At 53.2% G+C, this 297-nt stretch overlaps 1 protein-coding gene across 3 annotated transcripts in view; it reads right to left on the bottom strand.

Moving 5' to 3' along the window:
• The window catches only part of kif21b (kinesin family member 21B), a 65,551-nt gene that overhangs the window by 6,833 nt on the left and 58,421 nt on the right, over nucleotides 1-297 (bottom strand). For 2 of the 3 annotated variants that reach the window (XM_035662337.1, XM_035662338.1), the window contains exon 33: nucleotides 117-253. The exons of the other annotated variant lie outside the window; for it this stretch is intronic. In XM_035662337.1, coding sequence (XP_035518230.1) covers nucleotides 154-253 — 100 coding nt within the window. In that variant the 3' untranslated portion in view covers nucleotides 117-153. The remainder of the gene's footprint in view (nucleotides 1-116; nucleotides 254-297) is intronic. 3 annotated transcript variants of the gene reach the window in all.

The following is a 297-nucleotide window of genomic DNA, read 5'->3' as shown; positions in this document are numbered from 1 at the left end:
GAGGACAGAAACAGAACAGGTGCAAACAGAAAAGGGCAGGTATCAACCAGGTAAAGAAATACAAAACTAGGGGAAAACAAACACAGCAGGGAAAAGAAGGTGGAAATTAGTAGTACCAGAGGAAGGGAGGGTTGGTGAGCGGAGAAGAGGCAATCATGGGAGGCTGGTGGCTCGGCCCTTGATGGCCAGGACCCGTCGAGGAAGACACGGGGTCAGGCCTGGCACATAGCTCCACAACTTCACCCTGCAGTCACTGGGGTTGACATGGAGTAGGAGAGAAGGAGGAAGAGGAGGAGG

The sequence above is a fragment of the Morone saxatilis genome, unplaced genomic scaffold (genome assembly GCF_004916995.1).
Source record: "Morone saxatilis isolate NCDOM2014 unplaced genomic scaffold, NCSU_SB_2.0 Contig18, whole genome shotgun sequence".
NCBI classification, from domain to species: Eukaryota; Metazoa; Chordata; class Actinopteri; family Moronidae; genus Morone; species Morone saxatilis.
The sequence above is the reverse complement of the archived record's forward strand: the minus strand, read 5'-3'. Positions and strand labels throughout refer to the sequence as shown.